This window comes from Sorex fumeus, unplaced genomic scaffold (assembly GCF_029834395.1).
Source record: "Sorex fumeus unplaced genomic scaffold, SorFum_2.1 ptg000061l, whole genome shotgun sequence".
NCBI classification, from domain to species: Eukaryota; Metazoa; Chordata; class Mammalia; order Eulipotyphla; family Soricidae; genus Sorex; species Sorex fumeus.
The window spans coordinates 32,966,050-32,992,100 of record NW_026606118.1 but is presented as its reverse complement, the minus strand read 5'-3'; the positions used below and the strand labels follow the sequence as shown (position 1 = coordinate 32,992,100).

Genomic DNA, 26,051 nt, shown 5'->3' with positions numbered 1-26,051 from the left:
TGCATTAATCCAGGCCATCATGTCTGCCCGGAGGGGAAAGGGTGTTGCTCCCTTCCGCTCTCCTCCCTCTGGAAAGAAAGATGGCGGCCACATGGGAGCCTTGTGGACAGCAGGTATGAGCCGGGGGTGTGGGGGTGACTAAAACCTCATGGGAAGGGGGGCGTTTCGGTACACCCTTCACATCCTACCGAGGCCACCAGTTGCCCCCCACGAGCAGCTCTCCAGCACGGCCACGACTCCAGAGCACAGAAACCAATTTCTTAACTATCTGACTTTCAGTAGAAATACTTCCAGGGTCAATAAGTAAAATAGCAGAAATCCAAAACCAACATTTAATTCTTGAACCCAGCTGTAGAAAGCAAATCACTTCACAATGCTTTTTCAGCATGTCTGATTTGGGGGGGGGGGGGTAAACTCTAAATAATAGTGGTGAATTTTTTATTGAAACAATGAATCTAATCAAAGCAGATAGAGTGTTAACTAGAATCCATCTGCCTAACAGGGACTGGGAGGGGTGGCGGGTGAGGTTTTATTGGGGTTCTTCATGGTAAAAAATAAGTATTGGTAAAGGGAAATGTGTTTGATATTTGCATGACTGAGACCTAAACCTGAAAGCTTTGTAACCTTTCCCACAGTGATTCAATAAATAAATAAATAAATAAAATTAAAAATAAAAAAAAATAAAAACAAATTTCCAAGTAGTTGCATGTTTTGAGACACCTTAATATATTTTACGCATCTCAATCATGTCTTTCTTTTCCTGTTAATAAAAAATTACATTCAGAATCAGTGCAGTTGGAATAAAAAGTAAAAAGAGGGAAAAGGAGGCTTTAATAACAAGTCCAAGTTTAGTTACTTTACAAACTTTCAGGGACCAGAGAGAGTACAGTGAGTAGGGTGTTGGCCTTACATGTTACCAACTGGAGTTTGATCCCCTGTATCCCAAATGGTTCACCAAGCACTGCCAGAACTACTTCCAGAGTGCAGAGACAACAGTTACCTCTGAGTATTACCGGCTGTGGCCCCCAAACAAGAAAAAGTCCTTTTGTTAACATTTGGCTGTTCTTTTCACATTTAAAGATTCAAAGATGACTGGATCAACGAGCAACATATCAGCCAACTAAGTACAAAACAGGAGCATCCAAATATGATAACATTTCCAGAACGCTGGTGTAGGATCTGCGAATTCCATGTGTGCAATTAAGCAACTCTTCCAACTTTGACATTCAAAGCGTCTGTTTTCTACCCGGTAACAATCCAGGATTCTCAGGGCTATCTTTCATCAGACAAAAGAGTAATTCGGTCCTCCTCTGTGCTGGGAATATCTTGAAATTTGGATCTAAGTGAGAGAAAGATGAGAACCTCAGTATCTCTTATCTACAAATAACTCAACGGGGCAGAGAGCAAATATAGTGGGTAATATGCTTGCATGCAGCTGACCCAAGCTTGGTTCCAGGAACCACATATGGAGTCCTGAGCACCACCAGGAATGATTCCCGAGTACAGAGCCAGGAGCAAGCCCTGAGCACTACTGAGTGTGCCCTTTTCCCCCAACAAACAAACAAAAAACTCTCCATAACCAGGAATTGTAAAGGATGAGGGTTAAGCCACTTGCTTTACATGCTACTGACCCTGGATTGATTCCCAGGTACCATGGCGGTGAACCCCTGAGCACTACAGGACTCCACTCTCAAGCACAGAGCTGAGAGCAGTTCCGGAACCCAACTTGGTATGGCCCACCACCACACTCCAACTGAAAAAAACACCCTCGGTGCCTACATTTCTATCCAACTATCTTAAACAAATGATGAGGCATAGTGTCCAGAAACCTCTAACTGGAAGAAAGGGAATAAATTAAAATTTCTTTCCTACTTTCATAGACCAATTTTTTTTCATTTTTTTAATTTATTTTTTTTATTAGTGAGACATATGAGGTACAGTTGTAGACTTACAAATTTTTGTGCTTGGGTTTCAATTATACAATGATCAAATGCCCATCCCTCAACCAGTGCCCATTTCCCACCACCACGGATCCCAGTATCCCTCCCACCCCCCAACCTCCCATCCCACCCTGCCTCTGTAGCAGGGCATTCCCTTTTGTTCTCTCTTATTGGGTGTTGTGGTTTGCAAAAGAGGCACTGGGTGACAATAATGTTTGGTCTATAGTCTACTTTCAGCATGCTTCTCCCATCCTGGGAGGATCCTCCCAACACCTTTATTTGGTGTTCCCTTCTCTATCTGAGCTCCCTTTTCCCCTAGCATGTGTGGTTGGCTTCCAAGCCATGGAGTAAAATTGCTGGTACTAATCTCGGCCATTCTTGAGTGTTAGTCTCCTATTTTGTTACTTTATGTTCATAGACCAATTTTTAAAGGAGTGATAAAAAGGTCAAGAGCTGATCATACATCAATTATTGTAAACAACTTTATGAAAGTAAAATTTAAAAAGTTAATTAAAAAAAAGAACTGATCATACCTTTTTTTCCTTGAGTTCTCCAACAGATAATACAAGGCCATTGATGATCCCTTTAACATAATTAAAAGTACCTGTTAATGTCAATTCTCCAAGTCATCTTTCTCCACAGATGTAGGGAAAGGGAAAATAAAGACTGATTACTCACACTTGCCAGAGAACATAGACCTTGTATAGCAGCTGCCCATTCAAAACCAATTTTTTCATATAGAAATCCACCCAGCACAGGTCCTATAAAAGCACTAACAATAAAAAGAAGAGTATTAAATACTGATTTTTTTTTTTTTAAAGAAAGGGTACTTATGGGGCTGGAGCAATAGCACAGCGAGTAGGCATTTGCCTTGCACACGGTCGACCCAGGTTCAATTCCCAGCATCCCATATGGTCCCCTGAGCACTGCCAGGAGTAATTCCTGAATACAGAGCTAGGAGTAACCCCTGTGCATGTCTGGGTGTGACCCAAAAAGCAAATAAATAAATAAATGGTACTTATTAAAGAGTGAGTGATTGCACAACACAGGTCTTCATGAAGTCAGAAGTATGCATAGTAAAGTAAAAATCCTGTACAAAGTATTTGGGTATAAAATTTTTTTTCTGATAATAACGATGTTTAATATTTTAAACACTTCTACAATCATAACTTCTTTTGAAAAGTTGATGCCTTGTATAAGATTAGAAAGATGAAATAAGACTGAAAAGAATCTTTGTATTATTCTCACTTTTCTCATTATTTGTGCTTAAAATCTCTTGGTAGATTTATAATATCTACACTATCAGCATTTATGTCACCCTCTTGGGCAGCAGGGAGTAAAATTAAATAAATTAATCAGTAAATACATTTTTACAACCGAAACACACTCTTGTTAATAAAACTCTTTTTAAAAAAATGACTGGGGAGGGGGGCTCGAGCAATAGCACATTGGGTAGGGTGTTCGCCTTGCACGCAGCCAGCCCAGGTTCAATTCCCAGCATCCCATATAGTCCCCTGAGCATCGCCAAGAGTAATTCCTGAGTGTATGAGCCAGGAGTAACCCCTGTGCATCACTGGGTATGACTCCAAAAAGCAAAAAAAAAAAAAAAAAGACTAGGGACCAGAGCAATAGATGGCTGAATCCAGGATTTCCTGGGGTTCCCCTTACCCCCACCCCAGGGGGGCCTGGGAGTAGGCCCAGTAACAAGCCTAAGCTGCACAGGGTATGCCCCTCCCACTCCGCCACCACAAGTACCAAAACAAATTACTTAAAGGAGCTGGGAGATAATAGAGAGGTTGCCTGACCCAGGGTCAATTCCTGACTCCACACTATCTCCCCAGAATCTCCACGGACAACCCTGGAGACCACAGGACGGCAGGTGTCTTGGGTATCCCTGCAGCATGGCGTCCTTCATTCCCTGGATGGAACCTCAGGGTACAGCTGGCCAAAAACTTATGATAGGACCCCCAGGCCTCCTGAGCACCACTTGAGAGGCCCCCACAAAAGAAACATTTTAAAAATTTTAATTGCTTTAGTTACTATAAAGTAACTTATACCAATCACCTGAGTAAAACAAAAATATATCAGGATTTTTTTTGGGGGGTGGGGGTGAGGCTCACCTAACAGTGCTCCTGGAACCATAAGGGGTACCAAGGGATCAAGCCATGTTTGTCCTCATGTAAGGCAAGTGCCCTGACCACTGTGCTATTGCTCCGGCCCCACTCAGAATTTTCTTTAAATATTTCATTAATTTTTATTTTTGAGCCATACCTAGCGTTGCTCTGAACTTACTTTTGGCCCTGCACTCAGGAATCACTGGAGGACCATATGCGGTGCCAGGGATCAAAGCATACACAAGGCAAACACCCTATATGCTGTACTCGGTTATATCAGAACACTCTGATTAAGTAGAACCTCTAATCATGGAGTCAGAACTCCAACACTGCCCAAAAGTATATGTCTTGGTTCAACTCATCTGACCTTTCAGTGCCTCAATTTCTTTTTCTGTAAAATGGGAATCACCATTCAGATGTGAATGAAATTCAATCGTTACTCACCCAACTGACCACATTGCACCTAAGAGACCTGACACAAGTCCCAATGTACTCAAGCCTTCTTCAAAGCCATTTTCGCTGCAAAGACAAAAATACAGTTGTTATTAAAAGGGAAACCAGTGGAGCCGGAAAGATAGTACTGAGGGCAGGAGCTTGCCTTGCATATGGCTGACCTGAGGTTAAATCCCCAGACCTCACATGGTTCCCTGGGCCCTGTCAAGTGTGATCCCTGAACACAGAGCCAGGAGGAAATCTTGAGCACCACCAAGCATAGCCTACACACACACACACACACACACACACACACACACACACACACACGGAAAACTTGTGTGAAATAAAAAAGTGCACAACATCAAATAAAGCAGGTGCAATCCAGATAAAAATAATAGTAAAACACTCATTTCTTTTTAAAAATTTTATTTTATTGGACCACACTCTGAGGTTCTCAGAGTATACTCCTAGCTCTGCAATCAGGAATCACTCATGGTGTTCCAAGGACCATACGGGGTTAGAAAATCAAACCCAGGTTGGTTATATGCAAGGCAAGAGATCTACCTGCTATATTATTTTAGCTCATAAAACACTTATGTCTAAGATAAAAGCTAATCTTTTTTAGAGAAATGATTATAGTTATGTTCACATGATGTTGTCTTCTAAAAAATAATTTTATTATATTTAGAGGACATGCAACTGGGAATCATGATGCATTTGCATGAAATACTCATAGAATATATAAATTTAAAAAATTTTAGAAGGAGATAAGCAAGGACAGTAGGTAATGTCTTGAAAATACACAGCCAAATCCTTATTCATGTGAGAACTGTTTAAAGTGATATTAGAGACTCATCAATACTCTTCCTGCTTAAGTTACGTCATAAGGACATTCCTGTGTTCAACAAGTTAAAAATATAACTACACCGGGGGTTAACGAGATAGCACAGCGGGTAGGGCGTTTTTCGACCCGGGTTTGATTCCCAGCATCCCATATGGTCCCCCAAACACCACCAAGAGTAATTCCTGAATGTAGAGCCAGGAGCAACCCCTGTGCATTGCCGGATGTGACCCAAAAACCAAATGTGTGTGTGTGTGTGTATGTATATAAATAATATACATATGTATTTATACACATATATAGAATATTTAAAGGACACGCGACTGAGAATCATGATGCATTTGCATGAAATGCATATACATATTATATGAAACGCATATATATTATATATATATAAAACTGCACCAAGGCATAAAAACTATGCCAAACTTCCATCTACAAACCATTTTACTGGTTACTATGTTAATACTTCTACAAATTACAAATAATGTCACTTATTATATTATTGCATGCCTTATTATAGTGCAAAATTGTCATGAAATCACAAAGGTTTGGAATTGGAGAAGAAATATCTAACATCCTACACAGATTAAGAAACAAAAGGAAGCCTGTGATTATGGATCACAGCTAGTCACAATACAGCCCTTCACGCAATGCAAGTAACTTACTGTGCATAACTAAGGATTTCCGGGAAAACTGGAATCAGGCTCATTGCAGTTGAGATGCCACTGATGACTAACATCAACACCAACAACCAGAGCTGACTGCAAAAGAATTTGAAAGGAAAACAAGGTTTTGAAGAGAGACAAAGCTCTGTTAGAAAGGAGGGTTCCCAGGATCCCAGACAAGTTTATTTCACATATTCCATAATTGTGAAAATATGAGAATTAAAGAGAATCAGACGATTCTCTTCTTGTCTGATCATATTTCAGTACTAGCCCTTCAGCCTCTTACTTTGGGGGAATGTGGGCATCATTTCATCCTGATAGCTTGATTTTCTTTTTCATCTTTTCTTTTTGTGATGCCAAGGTATACTACATGCGAGTCCTACACTTTACCACTACATCCCCAGCCCCTGGTTCCTCTGTTTCTTAGGTCCTACAGATCACATGCCTAGTCAGCCTTTTTCTTCTCACCAAATGAAATCCCTTCATAATTGTTCAAAAATGAGCTAATGTTGCTCCATCAATCACTTGCCATTGATATGTACTTGAATGAAAGATGGTACAGGACGGGAGCAGCTGATTAAGTGATGGGCGACGAATATTTGCTCTATGCCATCACACTGCCAGTAATTTAACAGTCTTTAGCACCATTTAATCCTCACAGCAACCCCACCGTGTAGATAGTAATATCAACTCCTTTGGGGGGACGGTGGTGTGGGGAGTTGTGCCACAGTGCTCAGGGCTTACTTCTGGCTCGGTGTTCAGGGATTAATTCCTGGAGGGCTCCTGGACCATATGGGATGACAGGGATTGAAACTGTGCCCTACGCTCTGCACTATCTATCTGCCCCCTAAGCTCCTTTTTGTATATAAGGAAACTTGGAAATTAAGTGAATTGTCCAAGATAACATACGGAGTAAAAGACAGAGCCAGAACATCAAATCTAAATCTGACACACTATACGAAAAAAAAATAAATAAATAAAAATAAAGGTTAATTAAAAAAGAATCTTTGCTTTTCACCATCAGGGCTCACTCCTGAGCACAGAGTCAGGAGCATTCCTGGAGCTCTGCTGGGTGTGGCCTCCACAATGCAATAAAAGAAACCTCTTTGCCCTTTCAACACCATGTTTCAACTCACAAGTACCAGAAAAGGTCTAAGCAGTTCACTTTCTATTAGGAAGCTATAATGAACAGGTCAAGGGTGACACAGAAACAAAATGGTATTTGGTTCCTATCTCAAGAAAAATTACAGGCTGTAAACTAAACTAAAACAATGTAGTAATAAATGTTATTTTTAAAATAAAGTATAGGTGCTGAAGATATAGTATAGTGGAAAGGGCGTTTGCCTTGCACACTTGTGGCTGACCTAGGTTCAACCTCTGGCATACCAGACGGTCCCCAGAGCCCAACTGGGGTGATTCCTGAGCAGAGTCAGGAGTAACCCTAGAGCACCTTCCATGATGTCCCCAAATAAAAAATTAATTAAGTCCATTAAAAGGTACAAACAAGTGTGCAATTGAAATAGGATAAATAAGCCTTTTCCTCATTTGATGAAGATTTAGTTAACCCATTGTGTTACCATGTGAATATCTGCCTGACAATTTATCACAGTCCTAAATAATGAAAATTTAAATAATACAGTTCAAAACACTTAAGTTTTGAACTTATAACAGCTTTATAGCAATTGGCTGAAGCGACAGCACAGCAGGTAGGGCGTTTGCCTTGCATGCGGCCGACCTGGCTGACCCCGGTTCGATTCTTCCACCCCTCTCGGAGAGCCCGGCGAGCTACCGAGAGTATTTTGCCCGCACGGCAAATCCTGGCAAGCTCCCCATGACGTATTCAATATGCCAAACACAATAATGAGTCTCACAATGAAGACATTACTGGGACCGCTCGAGCAAATCGATTAACAATGGAAGGACAGTGCTACAGTGCTGCAATTCCTAATCTATTAGGCCAAAAATACCAGAAAAAAGCCCCAAAAATTACCTTTTAATGGGCAGGATTGGGGCAGGTCCTAAGAACATATAGCATCCTGCAGTGATGAGACTTCCAACGACCAGAAACCATTTCCGGAGATGCTGGGAAACAGAGTACAGAGAAACTCTTTCAGGTAGTGACCCTCCATCATCAAAGTATATTAACAAAGAAGAGCATAAGTTATGATATTCAGAAACCAAAAATACATCGAAGAAAACAAAACATTACATTTAAGAGAGAATAGGTAGGTGCTATACACAAAAGCAAGGACAATATACTCCAAGAAAAGGAGTGAGAAAAGGACAAGGACTCCTTGCAAAGGATATGATTAGAGATCTTGCAAATGATGAACTATTCAAACTGTAACAGTTTAAGAAGCAGGAGTCAGTAGACAAGATGATTACACTCGGTTGTGGGATATAAAGAAACAGAGTAGAAGAAACATACCCAAAGACATGAAGGCTAGCAGAACTGGTCCTTAGTAGGAAACTTGCCTTAATGGGGGGGATGTGATTAGGACAGAGAAGGGACAGCTAAGACAATGATTAGTGGGAAGAACCAATCTGGACAAGAACTAGATGCTGAAAAGAGGTAAATTGATATCCATGATACCCTTCTGCAATAGTATTGCAAAGCAGAAAGCCTAAAAGGAAAAAAGACAAAAAGAAAAGTGTCTAGCATATCAGCAGGCTAGGAGGATGGGTGAGGAAATGGGGATATTGGTGGAGGTAACTGGACACTGGTGAAGGAATAGGTGCTCCAACACTTACAACTAAAAATTAATCATGAAAAACTTTGCATCTTACAGTAATTCGATAAAAACTAACAATAATGAACTAAATGACACCTAAAAAATTGAATAAAAATCAGGGGTCAGAGATAGTAGAAGGATTAAGGTGCTTACATTGCAGATGGTTGACCCCAGTTTGAGCCGCATGGTCCCCCAAACACCATCAGGAGTGGCCCACAGAATACTCAAAACGTGAAAATTAAAATAAAGGCTTGCTCTTCAAGCCCATGTTCTTGCTGCTTGCCTCAATGTTTCTTTGCTTGCCTGTTTGCACTCTGGAGAAGCCAGTCCTGTTTTCTCTTGTGTCTTCCTAATAACTTTCGATTAAATCTACCTTACTTCACGAAGAAAGGAAGGAAGGAAGGAAGGAAGGAAGGAAGGAAGGAAGGAAGGAAGGAAGGAAGGAAGGAAGGAAGGAAGGAAGGAGAGAGGAAGAAAGAGAGGAAGAAAGGAGGGAGGGAGGGAGAGAGGGGAGGGAGAAAGGGAGGGAAGGAGGGAAAAGAAAAAGCAAACCCTATCAGGAGTCACTAGGCATAATACCTAGCAATTCATATTATTTTTAAAAGTACCCAATAAAATTATTTATAAAATAAAAAAATCACTTCCTAGGTATAATATCTAGCAATTCATATTATTTTTAAAAGTGGTCAATAAAATTCTCTTTATAAGATACTTGAATGAAAGCTAAAATGACAAAAGTACAGTTATCAGTTCAATTACATAAGACTGGTTTTAAAAAAACCATACTCCAAAAACTGGTTAAAGCAATTTGGGTTTTGTCACCAGCTTGACTAAGTAAACTTCACATAGTTAATAAGGCTTTGGCAAAAAAGTATGTAAATCAAATGGAGAGAAAATGTTTTTAAAATAAGTGTTAAAGTCATAGAAATTTGGAATCAGTACTAGTGCTATATACTAGTAATCCAAATGGAATGATTTAGAACTATTTAAGTAGACTAGAGTGGATTTTATCTCAGGTTGATAATGGGATAACCTACGTATGTCTAGATACCAGAATTCTGCATTATAGTCAGAATATCAAAGGTCTAAAAAAAAACCAAGCAACTCTCAGAAAAATTAAATCTACATACCGGCATTTTGTCACTCAGTAGACCAAGTAGTGGTGAAGAAATCATGTAACACAGGGCCATGCCCAAGTATACAAGTCCGACATATCCAGCTGGTAAATTAAACTGTAAAAGAAAACCTCATATTAAAGATATTATGGTTAACTCATTTTAAGTAAGCATCTCTTGTTTCTGTCTGCTATTTCTTCAGCTCTTGTTTATAATGATTCTACCAACAACACTCAGGGTACTTAATTTTGCCCTTACATCTATAAATGATTATTTTTCCTCTATCAGAAATATACCTAAACGAGAGGTCTGATGGTACAGATTTCTTGCTTTGTAGCATTTGGCATTAAACATAGCATTTTACTTCTATGAATTATAACATCTTTACACATGAGCCAGCTTTTGCAAACCTTATGATACACAAAACTTAACTGGAGAACTTCCTAAATTAGATTCTGGTTCCTCAGTCTGAGATGTTTTGATTCAAATACTGGGATATGGGACAGGCATTTGGCATTTCTAACACTGCCCCCCACGATGCTGACTGTCCATAAACTGAACAACACTGGTGTGAAAAAACACAATGACACTGTTAATTCTACTACAGCTCAAACAACATGTAACTGAAATTTAGAAGGAGGGGTCAGAGCAAAAGTGCCAGGTGGGGAGTTTGCCCTGCACATGACCCACTTGAGTTAGATCCCGCCAACTCTATGTGGTTCCTGATCCCCACTAGGAGTGATCCCTGAGAATCAGGGGTAAGCCCTGAGTATCCTCCACCCACAAAAAAATTAAGATTCATGACCCATTTTTTTCTGTTTTATTTTTTTTCTTTCTTTTTTTTTTTATTAGTGAAACACCATGAGATACAGTTGTAGACTTACAAGTTTTTGTGCTTGGGTTTCAGTTATACAATGCTCGAGTACCCATCCCATCACCAGTGCCCATTCTCCACCCCACCAATCCCAGTATCCCTCCCACTCCCCATCCCCCTTCCCACCCTGCCTCTGTGGCAGGGCACTCCCTTTTGTTCTCTCCTTTTGGGTGCTGTGGTTTGCAGAAGAGGCACTGGGTGGCAATCATGTTTGGTCTAGAATCTACTTTCAGCATGCATCTCCCGTCCTGGGCAGATCTTCCCAGCACCCTTTATTTGGTGCTCCCTTCTCCATTTGAGCTGCCTTTACCCCTAGAGTGTGCAGCTGGCCTCGAAGCCATTGAGTCAACCTCCTGGTATTTATCGCAGCTGTTCTTGGGTGTTAGTCTCTTATTTTGTTACTTTATATTACCCAGATGAATGCAGTATTTCTATGTCTATCCTTCTCTTTCTGGCTCATTTCCCTTAGCATGATATTTTCCATCTAGTACCACTTGTATGTAAATTTCATGACTTCATTTTTTCTTACAGCTACATAGTACTCCATTGTGTGGATGTACCAAAGTTTCTTTAACCAATCATCTGTTCTTGGGCACTCAGGTTTTTTCCATATTCTAGCTATTGTAAACAGTGCTGCAATGAACAAACAAGTGCAGATGTCAGGACCCATTTTAAATTAGTAAGTCACCATATAACTCATACTATTACTATTCACAGTGCTCTAAGCACTGCTTTTGAGACTCATCTAAATTCTCATTTTCTTCAATGAATCTCATGAGATTTACTTATGGTCAGTATATATTTTAACAAATAATTAAAATGAATGATAGCTCAAGCTGAAATTATTTCTTTAAGGATAGCAGCAAGATATGCAAGTCACTACGTCCTTTGTGATTTATTTCTGTGGATTCCTAATAACTGGGAAGCAAAATATTGATTCATTTAAGTCCAAAAAAGGCAAAAAAATTTCTAGGATATTATAGGAAAATACATTTTTTGACATTGCAAATTTGTTTATTAGGTTTTTAATTTTATTAATTTTTAAAAATTTTGAGTGACACCCATTTGGGGCTCAGGAACTACTCCTTGCTCTGCTCTTGGGAATTACTCCTGGTGGTGCGATAGGAATATGGTGCCAGGGATGAAATTTGGGCATCCTGTTGCAAAGCATGTATTGTGGCTTGCTGAGCTATCTCTATGGCCCCACTGAAAATACATGTTTAAAGACATGAGCAACATGGGTTTATCAAAAGTTGGTTACAAAATCTTTCATTGCGTAGATAAATTTCCTTACAATGAAAGAAGCATAGCTTTTAGAGAAAGTGTTCACGCTGTTAATGATGTGAATGGAAACGACAGCATAAACATAAACATTTTCATAGGTGTGGGGTCATGGGTGCCAATGCTTAAGTGTGATATTTTATTACTTTCTAATCCTTGGAACTGGTGCTAAAATTCCCCAGGTTATTATTTAAGGTATCTCACATATGCACAATTATCTCTAATGACCCAAGGAGTTGCAGTTCTGACAACTATATTTTTAACTTTAGTGCCTCTAGTCAAATCACTTTGAGCTATAAAATTAGTAGATGTCTCTTTATTTACACATTAATTCTTTAGTAAAACAAGCCATCAGATGTGCTATTAGAGCATACTACATTATGAATCTTATTTTTCAAAAATATCTAAAAGCATGTTTCTAGGGCATAAAAATTTCTAATTCAATGTCTGCTTTTCAGGCTTTAAAAAAAAGGGAGAGATTCTTGATTCCTTTCTCCCATTCCAGTCTGATCATAGACCCTAAAACATTTTTATTACATGCAACAGATCCAGTAAGGGGACCAGGTGATATATAGGAGAACAAAGGCCTATCACATTAATTGAGTCATTGCATATTCTATCACACTGAAATCTAAAAAAACAGAGGAATGATAACTTTGATATGCTACATGGATGATGCCCAAGTGACACCTATAAGACAAGTAGTGTTGGGGCCAGAGTGATAGTAAAGCGAGTAGGCGTTGCACGCAGCTGACCCAGGTTCAATCCCCAGCATCCCATACGGTTCCCTGAACACCGCTAGGAGTAATTCCTGAGTAGAGCCAGGAGAAACCCCTGAGCACTTCTGGGTCTGACCCAGAAAGAAAAAAAAAAAGACACATAGTGTCTTGGAAAGGAGACCAATGTTTGGGTCACTTCAAAAGCTTCTTTTATTTTTACATAGAATCAGACCCATCATTACTGAGATATCAGAGAGGGAAGGCACAGACTGCCTCAGATGATAACCCTTTGCCTCCTTTCTCACAGTTACTCAGAGGATTTTCCTTAAAGTAATCATACCCACTCGCCACAAGGCCAAGCTTTTCTGTTCTCAGGCTACTTACCTGCTTCATAACAAAGAGAGACAGAGTCGGGTCAAGGAAGCCTAAACAGGAGCTGACGGAGATGATGATGAAGGCGAGGAAGGCAACCTTGGGTAAAGTGATCAGTTTCCAGAATGAGTGTTTATTTGGATCGGATTCTTTGGGATGAAAAATTTTTAAATTTGTTAGCATAATTAAAAAACACTTAACTTTATATTTTAACCAATTTTGAAAGTTAAAATCAGCAAGAACAATCAAAGGAACTCATCTCTAAGTTTACCTGAAATTGTGTAAATACACATTTGAATATAAGTCATTTGAACCTAGAGACTAGTTTAGTTTAGTTTAGACTAGACTAGTTTAGTTTCTTAAAAATAGTTTCTGAAATTCCAAAGAAATCCTTTAGAATCAGTGTGATAAGAAAGGGACATGGATTACAGGTGAGATCTTGAATCAGGAATGGCTTTCACCAGGCAGAAGAACATCTATGTGACCTTGATCTGTTACATGGGAAAAGCCAGACACTATGTGTAGAGAAACTATGTGTAGAGACAGATAGGACAAGATAAGGTGACTGCCTTGCACACAGCCAACCAACCTGGTTTGATCCATTCCACCGCATACGGTGCTCTGAGCACTTTCAGAAGTTATCTCTGAGCAAGCACAAAGGCAGAAATGAGTCCAAGGAGGGAGAAAAAGAATGGAGGGAGGGAGAGAGGAAGGGAGGGAAAAAAAGAGAAAGAGAGGAAAGACAAAGGAAGGAAGGAAGGAAGGAAGGAAGGAAGGAAGGAAGGAGAGAGAGAGAGAAAGAAAGAAAGAAAGAAAGAAAGAAAGAAAGAAAGAAAGAAAGAAAGAAAGAAAGAAAGAAAGTTGCTAGGGGCTGGAGCGATAGCACAGCGGGTGGGGCGTTTGCCTTGCACACAGCCAACATGGCTGACCCGGGTTTGATTCCCAGCATCCCATATGGTCGCCTCCCCACTCCCCCCAGCACAGCCTGAGTAATTCCTGAGTGCATGAGCCAGGAGAACCCATGAGCATCGCCAGGTGTGACTCAAAAAGCAAAAAAAAAAAAAAAAGTTGCTAAGAAGGAATCTAAATTTTTAATTAAAGAACACAAGATTTTTCTCTGGTGGCAAGTAAAAACAGCAAATCAAAGGGGTGCTGCTAAATTATGTGTGAATTATGTTTGGAAAAGCTGTATTTTCCAGGATTCCGGGGACGGTAACCCAATTTCTTCACTGTTTCCAATACCAAAGATCATTGTTTCACCTCTCTGATGTCTTTCCTCCTTCTAATTCTGCAAATTCTATTAATTTTGGAAGGCCTGAGTCTGGCCCTAATTAAAACCAGAAATTTTACCTTTCTCTGATCTGCAAATATGCTCCCAGCCCATCCCATATGATTGCAACACAACTCTATTTCATCCAATACTGTTTACTATTATTTGGTAATGTTCCTATCTTCTCGTTAATTTACTGAGTAGAATCTTTGCACACAAAATCAAAGAAGAAAAACGCAGAATCTGTATAAGAAGACAGAGTAGTTAGCATGATTATTGGAGAGAACAAGAATGCAGCAGGAAGGCATATATTAGAGGGGGCGGAGGGCTGCCTAAGAAACAAACGAAACAACAAACACCACTCAGGCTGGCACACATGAAAAAGAGCAAAACAATCAGTGGTGGTGTGTATGTAGGAAAATAAAGAAGCCTTGTCCACTGTTGGTGAGAATGCTGACAGGTTCACCCTCTTTGGAAAAAAACACGGACACTTCTCGTAAAACTAAGAATTGAGACTTGAGCAATTCTGCTTCTCAGTAGCTTCTCAAAGACGCCCCCCTCAAAAAATCCCCAATATTTTGAAAAGAACAGGAGCTCATGTTTGCCCCTATGTTCATTGCAGCAACAGTCACTATAGCCAAGATTTGGAAACAACCTGCGTCCCTAACAATAAATGAATGGATAAAGAAATATTATAGAGAATATCATGTAGAATACTACTCAGCTATAGGAAAAGATGAAAGCATGCAATTTACCACCACATGGATAGAACTAGACGGTATAATGCTGGGTGAAGTCAGACAGAAGACAGATACAGATATATGTCTCTCAGACAGAATGATTTCTTTTATGTGGAATATAAAGAAACATGGTAAAGGAATGACAAGTGACTAAAAGCAACACAACTGGAGACAGTCTACTGAGTTCGCCTGAGGTGGAGGAGGGAAGAGGAGGGGTCCCTGGAACATTGATGGAGGGAAGGTGGTAGGTGTGATATTGGAACGATGTAGCCTACTAATACTATGAACTGACAATATTATAAACCAGGTTCATTAATAAAAATAGGGGGTTCAAAAGGAGAGAGAGAACAAAAGGGAATGCCCTGCCACAGAGGCAGGGTGGGATGGGGGGATGGGTGTGGGAGGGATACTGGGATCCATGGTGGTGGAAAATGGGCACTGGTGGAGGGATGGGTATTTGATCATTGTATAATCGAAACCCAAGAACAAAAATTTGTAAATCTACAACTGTACCTCATGATGTTCCACTGATAAAAAAAATAGGGGGATACCTAGGAAGGGCTTTTTTAAATTAGTAATATCTTAGTTGTACCTAAAGGATAAACTTGAGATGGGCAATCAAGAAAAGAATCTCCAGGACTTTTTTTTTTCAACAATGGTATATTTCAAGGCTCAGCAAAAATTACTGTTTGGGGAAATAAAAGAATAAAAGCAGGGACAAAGACTAGGCTCAAAAGGCTGTCAGAGGGGCTGGAGCAACAGCACAGCGGGTAGGGCGTTTGCCTTGCACGTGGCCGACCCAGGTTCAATTCCCAGCATCCTATATGGTCCCCCAAGCACCGCCAGGAGTGATTCCTGAGTGCAAAGCCAGGAGTAACCCCTGAGCATCACCAGGTGTGACCCAAAAAGGAAAAAAAAAAGGCTGTCAGATAACTTCTGAAAGTGCTCAGAGCTCCATGTGTGGTGGAGTGGATCAAACTACATGGTTTGCACGCAGGTCCAATTTCCGACACATAGATCCCCAAAGCAAAACTGGGAGCGATCCTTGAGCAGAGAGTAAGGGTAGCCCTTAACACCATGGGGTGAAGCCCTTAAATAATAACCAAAGAATACATGCAAAGTTGGAGCCGTGAATGATGAGGATTGAAGTAGGAGACTGAAATGAGATTCTGCTGCAGAGGAATATACTGACAAGATTATGTAGGCAGGTCTTTGTAAAATATGCTAGAAAGTCTGAGAACAACTGAGCATTCCAAGTGAGGGGTGAAAATGTATTTTTTTTTTAACTTAAAGGGACATTGCTTCAGACTTGTGGAGAATGGAGAGAAGGGGAGATATGCAGTTGCAGTTTTACAGGTCAGGTAAAATGTTGATTAGGTTTGGCTGAAGGAGTTCTTTGAGAATTAACACTGGCATATTCCTATTTTCTAAAAGCATCACAGTTCATCTCAATAAATTCTTGCAATAATTAGCAAAATATAAAACGTCATAGAGTTGTCGAATTAAGTACTATATTTAAACTTTTTAAGGTAAGGTAAAGGCCCTCCCGTTGATCGTCGATTTGCTCGAGCGGGCCCAGTAACGTCTCCATTGGAGACTTTTGTTGTTACTGTGTCTGGCATATCGAATACTCTCGGTAGCTTGCCGGGCTCTCCGAGAGGGGCGGAGGAATCGAACTCGGGTCGACCATGTTGGCCGCGTGTAAGGCGAACGCCCTACCCGCTGTGCTATAGGATACAAGGGATATCCTGCGGGTTAGTTTCTTAACTATCAAATATTGAACTAAGAATCAAGACTGAGCACAGCCCCCAACACGCTCCATACAGAAGGACCTGCAATGTACTTAGACAGAGGACGCGCATCACCTTGTGGCTACATATGGCAGTGCAAGCAGGGAAACGGACTTTGTGTAACATCAGAATGACAAAAATGGTATACCTTTCTCTAAATCCAAAGCGGCGAAAAATGTTTATCACAAAATAGTACATAATAACGTCAATAAAGGGGACCCGGAGAGATAATACAGAGTGTAGGATGCTCGCCATGGACGTGACCGACTGAGTTCATTCTTCGGCATCCATCATGGTTCTTAGAACATCTCCAGGAGCAATTCCTGGGAGCAGAGCCAAGAATAAGCTCTGAACACCTCTGGGTGTGGCTCAAAAACAAACAAATGCACAAAACCCAACACAGGGGCTGGAGCGATAGTACAGCGGGGAGGGTGTTTGCCTTGCACACAGCAACCTGGGTTCGATCTCTGGCATCCCTACGGTCCCCCAAGCATTATCTGGAGTAATTCTTGAGTGCAGAGCCAGCAATAAGTCCTGAGCATCACCAGGTGTGACCCCAAAAGCCAGAAAAACAAAAAACAAAGAACAAAAAAAAATTGCCAGTGAAGGAGTTCTCCACACAGGTCTGGCTGAAGGCAGCAGGCATCACCGTGATCCGCTACTTGGTGGTAGGGAGGTTGGTGCAAACAGCAGTATAGCTAATGGCAGAGGATAAATTTGCTCTTGACTTCCCTGATTATGAAAGTATTAACCATGTTGTAGCTTTTATGCTGGAAAAAGTCCCATTTCCAGGGATGAAGGGATCTGTTGACTTTTCCTATCTTAATCAAACAAAATGCTAATTTGGCAGCTCCAAGGATGTGTCACTAATGAAAAACCAAACACAAAGTTTCGGGTCTTAAGTCCGGTTAACTACTTGTAAGGTGTCTTAAAAGAGAATGACGAAGTGGCTGGGTGCATCAGTCGGGGAAATTCCAGTGATACCTGCCATGGAGAATGGGAATCGGAGCAGAAGAGGCCATGGTTGGAGGAGCAGGAGGGGGACTAGGTATTAAGTCGGATATCATGAAAACACTCTGAGATTTAGGGCTAGAGTGATAGCACAGTGGATAGGGTGTTTGCCTTGCACGCAGCTGACCCAGGTTCAATTTGCAGCATACCATATGGTAACCCAAGTACTGTCAGAAGTAATTCCTGAGTGCATGAGCCAGGAGTAACCCCTGTGCATTGCCGGGTGTGACCCCCTCCCCCCCAAAAAAGAAAGAAAACACTCTGAAAATGTTAAAAGAGCATGTCAATAACATGGAGGACCAGAGGTGAGAGGTAGAGCACTTGGTTTTGCATGCAGGCAATCCCGGTCAATCCCCTATACCACATATGATCCCTGAGTCCCACCAGAAGTGATTCCTAAGCATAGAACCAGAAGAATTCCCTGAGCGTGGGTGTGGTCCCAAAAAATCAAACAACAACAGCAAAAATAGAATGTCAATGAAAATGAACACATAATAATAAGTTCAACTCTTGAAGTAGTCCAAGTAACACAAATTTGGGGTGATAGCTACTTCAGGAGAAAAAAGGAAGAACTTCCTAGGGTGTTTTATCAAACTCCATGTAGTTAAATACCTCTCTGTTCTCCCAATTTTGATAGATTCTTCTTAGAGGAGTGACTTTCTGACTGACAAGAACTGCCACAGGAAGCTGCTGTCAGGGATGAAGCACTGAGGAATGAAGTGAAGTAACCTCAGGTACAATGCCACAGGGAAATGCTGAGTGCTGTGTTGCACGGTGCTACTTCTTCAGCACTTGGTACTGGAATTGTGACAGTTCAGAAAACTTTCTCAAAGAGGTACTACAAATTAAGTAGGCGAGGGGATATTCTACATTCTGGGATTCAACTATTGAAATCTCACAATCTCTTAATGACTTTCAAAAAATTTTTCTTATTTCATATCGAATGAAAGGATTGGAGAACTGTTTCAGAAATATTTAAGAGCAGTGCAAAAGACTGACTACACAGAGAGCAGACATAAAAGATAAGTGAGATGAAGCTTCTGAAGTTGGAGTCAACCCTCAGAAGGAAGAAGTAAAACAGAACTTTTTTTTTCTTTATTTATTTACTTATTTTTGCATTTTGAGTCACACCCAGAAATGCTCAGAGGTTACTCCTGGCTCTACACTCAGGAACTACTCTTGGCGGTGCTCATGGGACCATATGGGATAATGGGAATTGAACCCAGGTCTACATGGCAAACGCTGTACCCGCTGCACTATCACTCCAGCCTGAAGCAGAACTTACAAAACACAAAATACTGTACGTTGTTAAGTTCTTTACAGTATTTATCAAATATTCATCGATATTCATAAAAATAAAGTTTAATTTATTTGGGGGCCCAGAGAAATAGTACAGTGGGTAAGCTGCTTGCTTTGCATGCAGCCAACCTGGATTGGATCCTCCAAGCATCCCATATGGTGCCTCAAGCTCAGCAGAAATGACCCCTGAGGGTATAGACAGGAGTAAAGCCTGAGCACCACCAGGTGTAGACAAGAAACAAACTAACAAAAATGTATTTTAAAACTGTCTCTGGGGCTGGAGTGATAGTACAGCGGGTAGGGCATTTGCCTTGCATGTGGCCAACCCCAGTTTCTATTCCCAATATCCCATATGGTCCCCTGAGCACTGCCAGGAATAATTCCTGAGCACAGAGCCAGGATTAAGCCCTGTGCATCGCCGGGTGTGACCCAAAAAGCAAAAAAACAAAAACAAAAAAACAACCTGTCTCTATATGTTCCCCTAAACAATATTTTTTAAAAGCACCAATTAATGTGTACACCTGAGCTTATACTCATTCACTTAACATTGTTCATGTTAGAGATACTATTACCAAATACCGTTTTTCCCACCCAGTCTACAGAAGATTCTATGTAGTTAAATACCATGTTTGTCAAACTATTTGTATAGAAAAAAATGCAACTAACCGAGACCTTATTAGGACCAGTAAAGCCAGGATATTAATTCATGAATAACAGTAGTGAAGAGTAGCAAGTAACTACTTACTAGTGACTGGGGGGGGGAGGGGAGGATGACACTGCAAAAGATGCCAAGTTGTGGGTGAGGGAAGGAGACAAGGCAAGGATGACAAGTCTCAGAGAGGAATGGATTGGGCTCGAGAGATCATACAGAGGGCAGGGAGCTTGCTTTACATGAGGTCAACCAGCATTCAATCCACAGCACCCCATCTGGTTCCCTGAGCCCTGCCAGGAGCGATCCCTGAACACAGAAAAGGAACAATCCTTGAGTACTGCTGGTTGTTACCCCAAAACAAACAAAACCAAAATAAGAAAGAAAAAAAATGAAAGGGGAACAGGTATTGGAATCATCCAGAAGCTAATGACCAATGTTCTGAACACCATAATCTGCCAGAATGCGGCAAGCAGTCTGCTGCCTTGTATGAGATAATACAGGTTTAGTTTATTCCTTCTCACAAGAAAAATCCTGAAAACTTGACCCTGTCACATGACACTTCTTCCTGGAGTCAGTTTCTTGGATCTCAGCCAAGTGTTCATAGGCTGAACCAAGTTCAGCACAGTACAGGATGCAGGGCTACAGAGACTAGGATCCCTGTGCAAAGGAAGAGGACAAGCACCTCGAATGTTTGGACATGGTGATTCCTTTCCTGCAGTATTTGTTAGCTCTCCCATCCCCAGCTCACAAGCTCCAGTCCCTTTCCCTAGCAACCCATTATAGGGAAAGTGCCAACTAATTACTAAGCCTATTAAAATAACCCTAATTGGAGCACCAGCCTGTACAGAATAGAAAGAAATGTACCATAAATATCACGCTTTGTACATGATAAGTTGTCTGAGCATGCAGACCCATGAGCTTGGCTCCTGAGCCTGTGGAACTGTTATGACAGATAGACCCCTCCTATAGGCATAAAGCATTAAAGCCAGGACGACCTGCATTACTGCCTCCTGCTGCCTCGGGTCCTGGCATCTGAGCTGTGCAGAGCAACCAGCTTTGAGGAACCCACCCTCCCCTCGCCTTTAAGAAAATGTACCAGGACTGGCCAGTGACTGCTTGCCATTTGAAATATTTAAATGAAGTCCAAGAAGACTTCTGGAGAGCAGACCTGTGGTGATTTTTTTTTTTTGGGGGGGGTCACACCCGGCAATGCACGGGGGTTACTACAGGCTCTGCACTCAGGAATTAGCCCTGGTGGTACTCAAGAGGACCATATGGGATGCTGGGAATCAAACCCTGGTCATCCAAGTGCAAGGCAAACACCCTACCCGCTGTGCTATTGCTCCAGCCCCTGTGGTGATGTTTTATGAAGAGGAAAGAAATTCTGTTTAGCTCTAGAGAAAAGAAAGATTTGTGTCATATGGGGAATTCATATAAACAAGTCGCTAACAACATTTATGAAGAAAATCAATTCTTTCAAGTACTCTAAAATATCTACCATTGATTATAAAAAATCAAATGGAGGATCTATTACATTGGTCTCTTATAAAGGTACAAAATAAATAAATCGTAAGAATGAGAAATAAATCTTGGCTTACCATAATTAGGTAAAATACACATGTTGAGAGGCACCATCAGCAGAACTATGCATCCCAGAGCAATAAAAGGCACCTCATAGCCAAAGGACTGATACAAGAAGCCACCGATAGGGGGCCCTAGCACAAGTCCCAGTCCAGAGAAAATTTCAAGAATTCCCTAGAAATGAGAAAACAAAAGAACAAAATCAAAACATTTTGAAGAATTAAATAAAATACAAAGGGCACTATATAAAAAAATCTATTCTTTATATAATTTATATAAACACACTATGAATCAAAAAATTTAAAGACACATGTTGAAATCATTAAAGAACTAGTGAAATAAAATAAAGACAATTTTGTTTTAATTAGTTATGATGGAAAAGATTTTGCAGTTATGACTTAAAAAGTCAGAAGACACAAAAAACATTTATGAAATGGTCACATAAAAATATTTTTAAAAACCATAAGGCAAAATGTATCAGAAGAAACCTGAAAACGGCTCATTTTTGCAACTACTTTAAGGGAGCTGCTACTGATCAGTGAGAAAACAATGCACAGCCCAACAGGAAAGTCCTAAACTGACCCATAAAATAAAATTCAAATAGTTCTTAGATCCATTAAAAATAAATAAATAAATAATAAATAAATAAATAAATAAATAAAACCACCAGAGAGCCAGAGAGATAGTTCAGCAGGGAGAATGTTTGCCTTTGCAAACAGCAGACCAGAGTTCGATGCCCGGCATCCCATATGGTCCCTGGAGCACTGCCAGGATAAGTCCTGAATGGAGAGACAGGAGTACGCCCTGAACATCTCTGGGTGTGACCAAAAAATGTAAAAAAAAAAAAACATAAAAAACACACCATCTGTTTTTTAAAAAATGAACATTTAAACCACAAGACATAGTGTCTATTTATTACCTATTATTATATATAAAACCCTTCATTTTTGTCATACTCTGTAATACATTGCCTGTGGAGTGTCTGAACAATTGATCAACATTACTAGATGCACATGCTCTCTGGCCTGAATGCCTCTTCTGGGAATTTATTTATTTATTTATTTGGAGGGCGGGGGTAGGTGATACCAATGATGCACAGGGCTTATTCCTGGCTCTATACTCAGGGATCACTTCTGGAAGGGCTTGGGGGACCATATGGCAGCCCATCAAGGATCAAACCCAGGTTGGGCCGTGTATAAGGCAAGCCCCCTACACACTGCATTCACTCTACAGTCCCTCTTTTGGAAATATAAACGACAAGTATAGCCATAAAGATGTGATATGGCAAATGTACAAACTTAAGTGTTGTGGTACTGTTTGCAATACCAAAAGATGTGAACAATTTAAATATTCATCACAATCAAAATAAATTATTGGGACCAGAGAGATAGTACAGCAGGTAACGCACTTGCTTTGTGTGTAGTCAACCTGCATCCCAAATATTCCCTTGAACACCACCAGGAGTGATTCCTGAGTGCAGTGCTAGGAGTAACTCCAGAGTATCACTGGATGTTGCCCCCAAACAACAAAAATATTAAATAACTAAAATATAGGAGTTTTAACATATAAGTCCTGAAATAGCCACAGAAATCCTAAGAAAATGAAAAGGAAGATGGAAGGCATTGCATTTCTAACTTTGCACTATATTAAAGGCTATAATAACCAAAGCTACATAGTACTGGACTAAAGACAAACCCACAGATGAATGGAAAGAGTTAAACCCCCAAACTTATGAACACTTAATCTAAAACGAAGGAGCTAAGTACTTGAAATAAAGCAAAGAAAATCTCTTCAAAAATGATACTGGGTAAACTGGAAAGCCCATGTAAAAATATGAAAATGGAATTGTATCTCACATGATTCACAAAAGTGAACTGCAAACTTCAACATTAGACCATAATCCACAAAATACATTGAAGAAAAGAGCCAGAAATCTCCAAGAAATTAAACTTGTTCTCAAACAATATGATCACAGTTGCAAAGAGAACAAAATTAAAAAAAATGGGACTAAATCAAATCTAAAAGCTTCTGCACAGCAAAAGAAACTCAAGATAAAATAAAAAGATACCCTTACTTTTTTAAAAAATCACTGTGAATTTCAAAGTTACAAAGATATATATCTTTGAGCTTTGGACATATATTGTTCCAACACCAATTCCTTCAGCAGTGTTCACGGGCGTTTCCCTCCTATTCCCAAGTCTGCCTCTGTGACAGGCACTTTTCCTCTCCCCTTCCATAATTTATCACTTACTCCTGCCCCCATCCCAGCAGCAAGCTTCCTACTGAAGACCAGTTCTCCTGCTCTTCATTTCTATTGCTATTGGGCATTTGATACTCACCACTAGGAAACAGCAGAAGACAGAAAATAGTCTGAAAAGAAATGAACAGATACCAGAGAATCATGGGATGAGTTTAAGAGGAACAATGTAAGAATTTTCAAAGTCCCTGCAGAACAGGAAGGCAAATGTGATGAAGAAACAATAATTAAGGAGATCACTGATAAAAACTTTTCAGAGTTGAGGATTAAAAGTACTGAGATTCACAAGGCCCAAAACGCCCCAGTGAAAATGGACCCCATCAGGAAAACCCCAAGACATAATATATTCAAAAATGACAAAGTCCAAAGATAGAGGTAGAATATTGAAAGCAGCAAGACTGAAAAGTAACTAATATACAAAGGAGAGCCCATAAGACGTACAGCAGAGGAACTAGAGAGATACCACAGAGGGTACAGTGCTTTCCTTGTACTTGGAAAACCCGGATTCAATCCAATGCTTCCCAGATAGTCACTGTAACACCACCATGTGTAATTTTTGAGTGGCAGGGTCAAAGCAAGCCCTGAGCACTCCTGGATGTGAACCCAAAACCAAAACAAAAACCAAAACATAAGATGGACAGCAGATCTATTGAATAAGACACTACAAGTATGAAGAATATGGAAAGATATAATACAAAAACACAACAAAATAAACACCTCAACAAGAATATATATCCGGCTAGATTATCATTCAGATCTGAAGGAACTATGCAGAGTATCATGGGCAGGCAACAGCTCAGGGGATTCATAGTCTTGAAATCAATTTTGCTAGAAGGATTAAAAGAGCTCGTTTAAAGGACAGGAGAAACTTCCCATCATGTGGCATTGAGTATAGCACTCACTCATGATGCACATGGTTGCCTCCTACTAGATTAAGAAAAGCTAAAATCATATAGCAAATCATCACAAATTGACTTTTATTGATTTATTTTCTGTTAATTCTGTTTGCCACTCTTCTAAAATTTTTTTTGAACCACGTAATATATACGTATGGGGTTTGGCAGTTAGGTGGGACACTGGTGGAGGGAAGTGGGTTCTCAGGGGTGTGGAGTTGCAAATCATTGAACAAAAGTACAATTAACAGTACTGTAAATCCCAGTACCTCGGTGAAAATGGAAAAGAGAAAGACTGGAAAAGCAGGGATGGAATAATACCCAGTTTAACTGGGAAGGTCAAATATTTGAGCCGATACTAAAACTAAAGTAGGGGAAAACGTATAAAATACATACCATGACGGTAGCCACATTGTTTGGAAACGTCTTTGCAAGGATAGAAAAAGACGCAGTTATGGCTGCAGAGAAGCTTATGGCATCTGCTATTCTCACTATAAAACACAGAGCAATAAATGTTGATCTGTCTGAAACTTGATCCAATATACTAAAAAGAAAAAAAAAAGACAATTCTCAAAAGCCAATTTGGGTTTGTGTATTTCTTTCTTCTGATTAAGCTGTATTCAATGAAAAGAGTAAAAGTAGTACTACGCTCATAGTTATTAGAATCATATTTTAAGCACAATTTGAAGAGTTGTTTGCTTTTAACAAAAGGAAATTGCTCTTTTTTGTTAACAAATTGCACCAAAATGATTTATTTAATAGAATCATTCTGACAAGAACCTTTAAAGAACACACTAGATTCAATCCTCCCTCTTCCCATGGTGAGGCACAGACCTTCTAAATAAATTGATATGTAAAGAAAGTAGAAGGCCCTCAGATCCAAATTAAGTAAATAAACACTCATATGTGTCACCATCTTCCTAAGGCAATTTCTTCAGCCACCTTGGCATCGTGAAAGAGAAAGATGTTCAAGAAAAAAGCACAAGAAGAGGAAAACAGGGACTGAAGCAATAGTAGAGCGGGTAGGGCGTTTGCCTTGCATGCAGCCAACCCAGGTTCAATTCCCAGCATCCCATATGGTCCTCTGAGCATTGCCAGAAGTAATTCCTGAGTGCAAAGCCAGGAGTAATCCCTGTGCAATGCTGGGTGTGACCCAAAAAGAAAAAAGAAAAGAAAAGAAGAGGAAAACAAAATTAGAAACTCAAGGACGGTTTTTGGTGACATTAAGATCTCTATTCTGCTCTTCCACTGGTTCTTTAGGTCCAAAAGTTTACTCTTTGCTTAAGGCAAAAAATTTTCTGTGAGTTAAACAAGTGAGTTAAATTTCTGTCACTGCAAACAAAGGAGTCCTAATGAATAATAGGTACAGTAGCCAGATTAGTGGTGATTCCCTTGCAGGCCTCTCCCAAAATCTGTCACTGTCCTCCCATTGCTCAAGCGGGCCCAGTAACGTCACCACTGTGAGAC

At 40.2% G+C, this 26,051-nt stretch overlaps 1 protein-coding gene across 2 annotated transcripts in view; it reads right to left on the bottom strand.

The window, feature by feature from the left end:
* Positions 1–774: 774 nt before the first annotated feature.
* SLC18B1 (solute carrier family 18 member B1) overlaps positions 775–26,051 on the bottom strand; it is a 38,005-nt gene continuing 12,728 nt past the window's right edge. Inside the window, exons 5-14 of one of the 2 annotated variants that reach the window (XM_056126199.1) lie at positions 24,981–25,128; positions 21,452–21,608; positions 13,104–13,240; positions 9,861–9,962; positions 7,989–8,080; positions 5,999–6,094; positions 4,499–4,573; positions 2,619–2,712; positions 2,474–2,523; positions 775–1,339 (exon numbers count right to left, since the gene is read on the bottom strand). In XM_056126199.1, coding sequence (XP_055982174.1) covers positions 1,273–1,339; positions 2,474–2,523; positions 2,619–2,712; positions 4,499–4,573; positions 5,999–6,094; positions 7,989–8,080; positions 9,861–9,962; positions 13,104–13,240; positions 21,452–21,608; positions 24,981–25,128 — 1,018 coding nt within the window. In that variant the 3' untranslated portion in view covers positions 775–1,272. Of the gene's footprint in view, positions 1,340–2,473; positions 2,571–2,618; positions 2,713–4,498; positions 4,574–5,998; positions 6,095–7,988; positions 8,081–9,860; positions 9,963–13,103; positions 13,241–21,451; positions 21,609–24,980; positions 25,129–26,051 lie in introns of those variants that run through there. The other variant, XM_056126201.1, reaches the window with a different exon arrangement.